At 44.7% G+C, this 2155-nt stretch overlaps 1 protein-coding gene across 1 annotated transcript; it reads right to left on the reverse strand.

Moving 5' to 3' along the window:
• Positions 1 to 37: 37 nt before the first annotated feature.
• Positions 38 to 2107, reverse strand: SARC_14728 (hypothetical protein; the record flags this gene model as incomplete). The annotated part of the gene is made up of 4 exons (XM_014291138.1): positions 38 to 167; positions 1107 to 1363; positions 1503 to 1658; positions 2075 to 2107. Coding segments are annotated over 4 exons (576 nt in total), but the record flags the coding sequence as incomplete, so codon positions are not given.
• Positions 2108 to 2155: the final 48 nt, after the last annotated feature.

Raw genomic sequence — 2155 nt, forward strand, 5'->3', positions numbered from 1 at the left:
TATCACATTATACAATACAAACGCAATACGTACATACCACACTTGATGCCTTGGGTTCAATGACAAGAGCGTCGAAGTGACACCTCCGAAGGAAGTACTCCACAAATTTGATCCCCTCTGGGCTTTCCAGATGTGCTTGCATCTTTTTCACGTACTGCTGAATAGTACTGTGAGGAACGAGCCAAAAGTCTTGAAGGATATGTACCGACTCAATTGAAAATTGAATACGTACCCAATTTTCAGTCCCAATTTTTACCACGGTAACGCCATTCATACTCAACTACTCGAAAGTATTCCATAGACATGTGCTATGCCAAGGCTGTTATACCACCAAGTTCGCTGATACACAAACTACATGCTTTTAAGCGCAACTGGATACTAATCGCATGAAATGATAAAATCCGACAATAACAGCCCAACCGCTAGAAAGCCACTCATAGTGACTGAATTGTACCACACATCAAGCAGTCACCCCCTTGACGAATTACTTACATACGTATAGACAGTGACTATATACTACGGCTGTTGACTCTGAAAAAAAATATATGCTCATTGATGACGTTGGCCGGGAAAACGACACATATCATAATAACGTAACCATCTACTGGGTCTATCCGTCCCGGAATTGGAAGCCAGCGCCCTGGTAAAAGTCCGCATATCCGACAATGAATTAAACATATAACTGTTATAACTGCTACTGCTACAGATACCTACAAGGCGCATGTTAATGTGACTGATATCGTACATAAAGCGACTTGAAGCGTGGGTAATGTACCACGGCCGGGTGGCCCTCGGCACGCCAAATGAAGCCACCTCTACATGCAGACCTTATATGTCACATTGTCTCACACACTCAAGAAATTGTCACATTCGTTGACAAACATAATCTATACTCGTTAAACACCTCTTAATGTCATACATACTTATAAATCGCCTTGAAGGTGACAAGCGCATTAAAAGAATCATCCAACATTTGATCACACACGTTCCAGCATCACACACAGTTGCATTCATTCCTGTCCCCAGTACTGGGCATACCTACAGGTCGTCTGCAATTGTCTATTTTTAGGATTTCAGGGTTTAGGGTTTCAGAAGACCGTCCATACCTATACATCGCCTTGAAGCGTGGCCAGCGAAGCATGGCTTTCTTGGTCGGCTTGCCCCTGATAAACAACCCGATACCCTCCCCACCTCGAATCATGACAAACTGACTACACACTTGCAACGCAATGTTTGTGTACTCTCTAACGTCAGGCGTGGGTTTCACTGCGCGTAGCAACTCCAGCGTGAAGATGAGCACTACCAACTGTCGCTGGAGGGAATCTAAGATCGCGAACTCCTTATCAGATCGTTTGGAGAGGACCTGGGGTGCATGCGGAAGACATCCAACAGTACGGAAGCAAACAGTTTGTGGGTATGCGGAATAGTCTTTGAGTTTACACTGACAGCTGTATTTGCTTTGCACATGCTCACCATTAGATTAAAAACAAATGTTCACTAACCATGCGACCGAAATGATAGTCTTCATCCTCTTGATACGTCCGCCAGATTTCATTCAATATACTAACAATAGCCACGCGGTGCATCTCCGCTCCGCGTTGCACTGCCGGTATGGCTTTCGGATACTCCTTGAAGCATGCCAAGATATTGATACCCTGCTGAAAGTGGATACCATCGACTGGTGTAGTGCATGAGTTAGATGTGTATAAATTATCTGGCTCTCTAGGGAATCAGTATACAATATTCCCTGGAAATAGCAGTAGGGCGACAGTCATCTCGCCCGTCACATCGGGTCCCACTGTGTTACTACGGAAGCGCCAAAACGCTTCTGCAGTCTCTATACATTGTGATGGACCAAACCTTTTCGGCGGCTTCGGAAATGGTCGTGAGAGAGCCCGTCGTCTAATAGTACAATTCAGGCAACTGGATTTCTGTGATTCCTGATAATTTTTTAACTAGGGCAGAGTGCACACTCACTAAAATTACAACCCTTACGCCACGACTGTATATATACACGCTCCAGATTTCTACCGTATGGGTCGTTTAACCTGAACAGCCAGAAATAACCACCTACCTGATACAGCATTGAGTGCGTCCGGATCATCATCCTCACCGCTCTCGCCTGCATAGATTTAAAAGTGGTAGCAAGAACATT

Source organism: Sphaeroforma arctica, assembly GCF_001186125.1.
Source record: "Sphaeroforma arctica JP610 unplaced genomic scaffold supercont1.5020, whole genome shotgun sequence".
Classification (NCBI taxonomy): Eukaryota; class Ichthyosporea; order Ichthyophonida; genus Sphaeroforma; species Sphaeroforma arctica.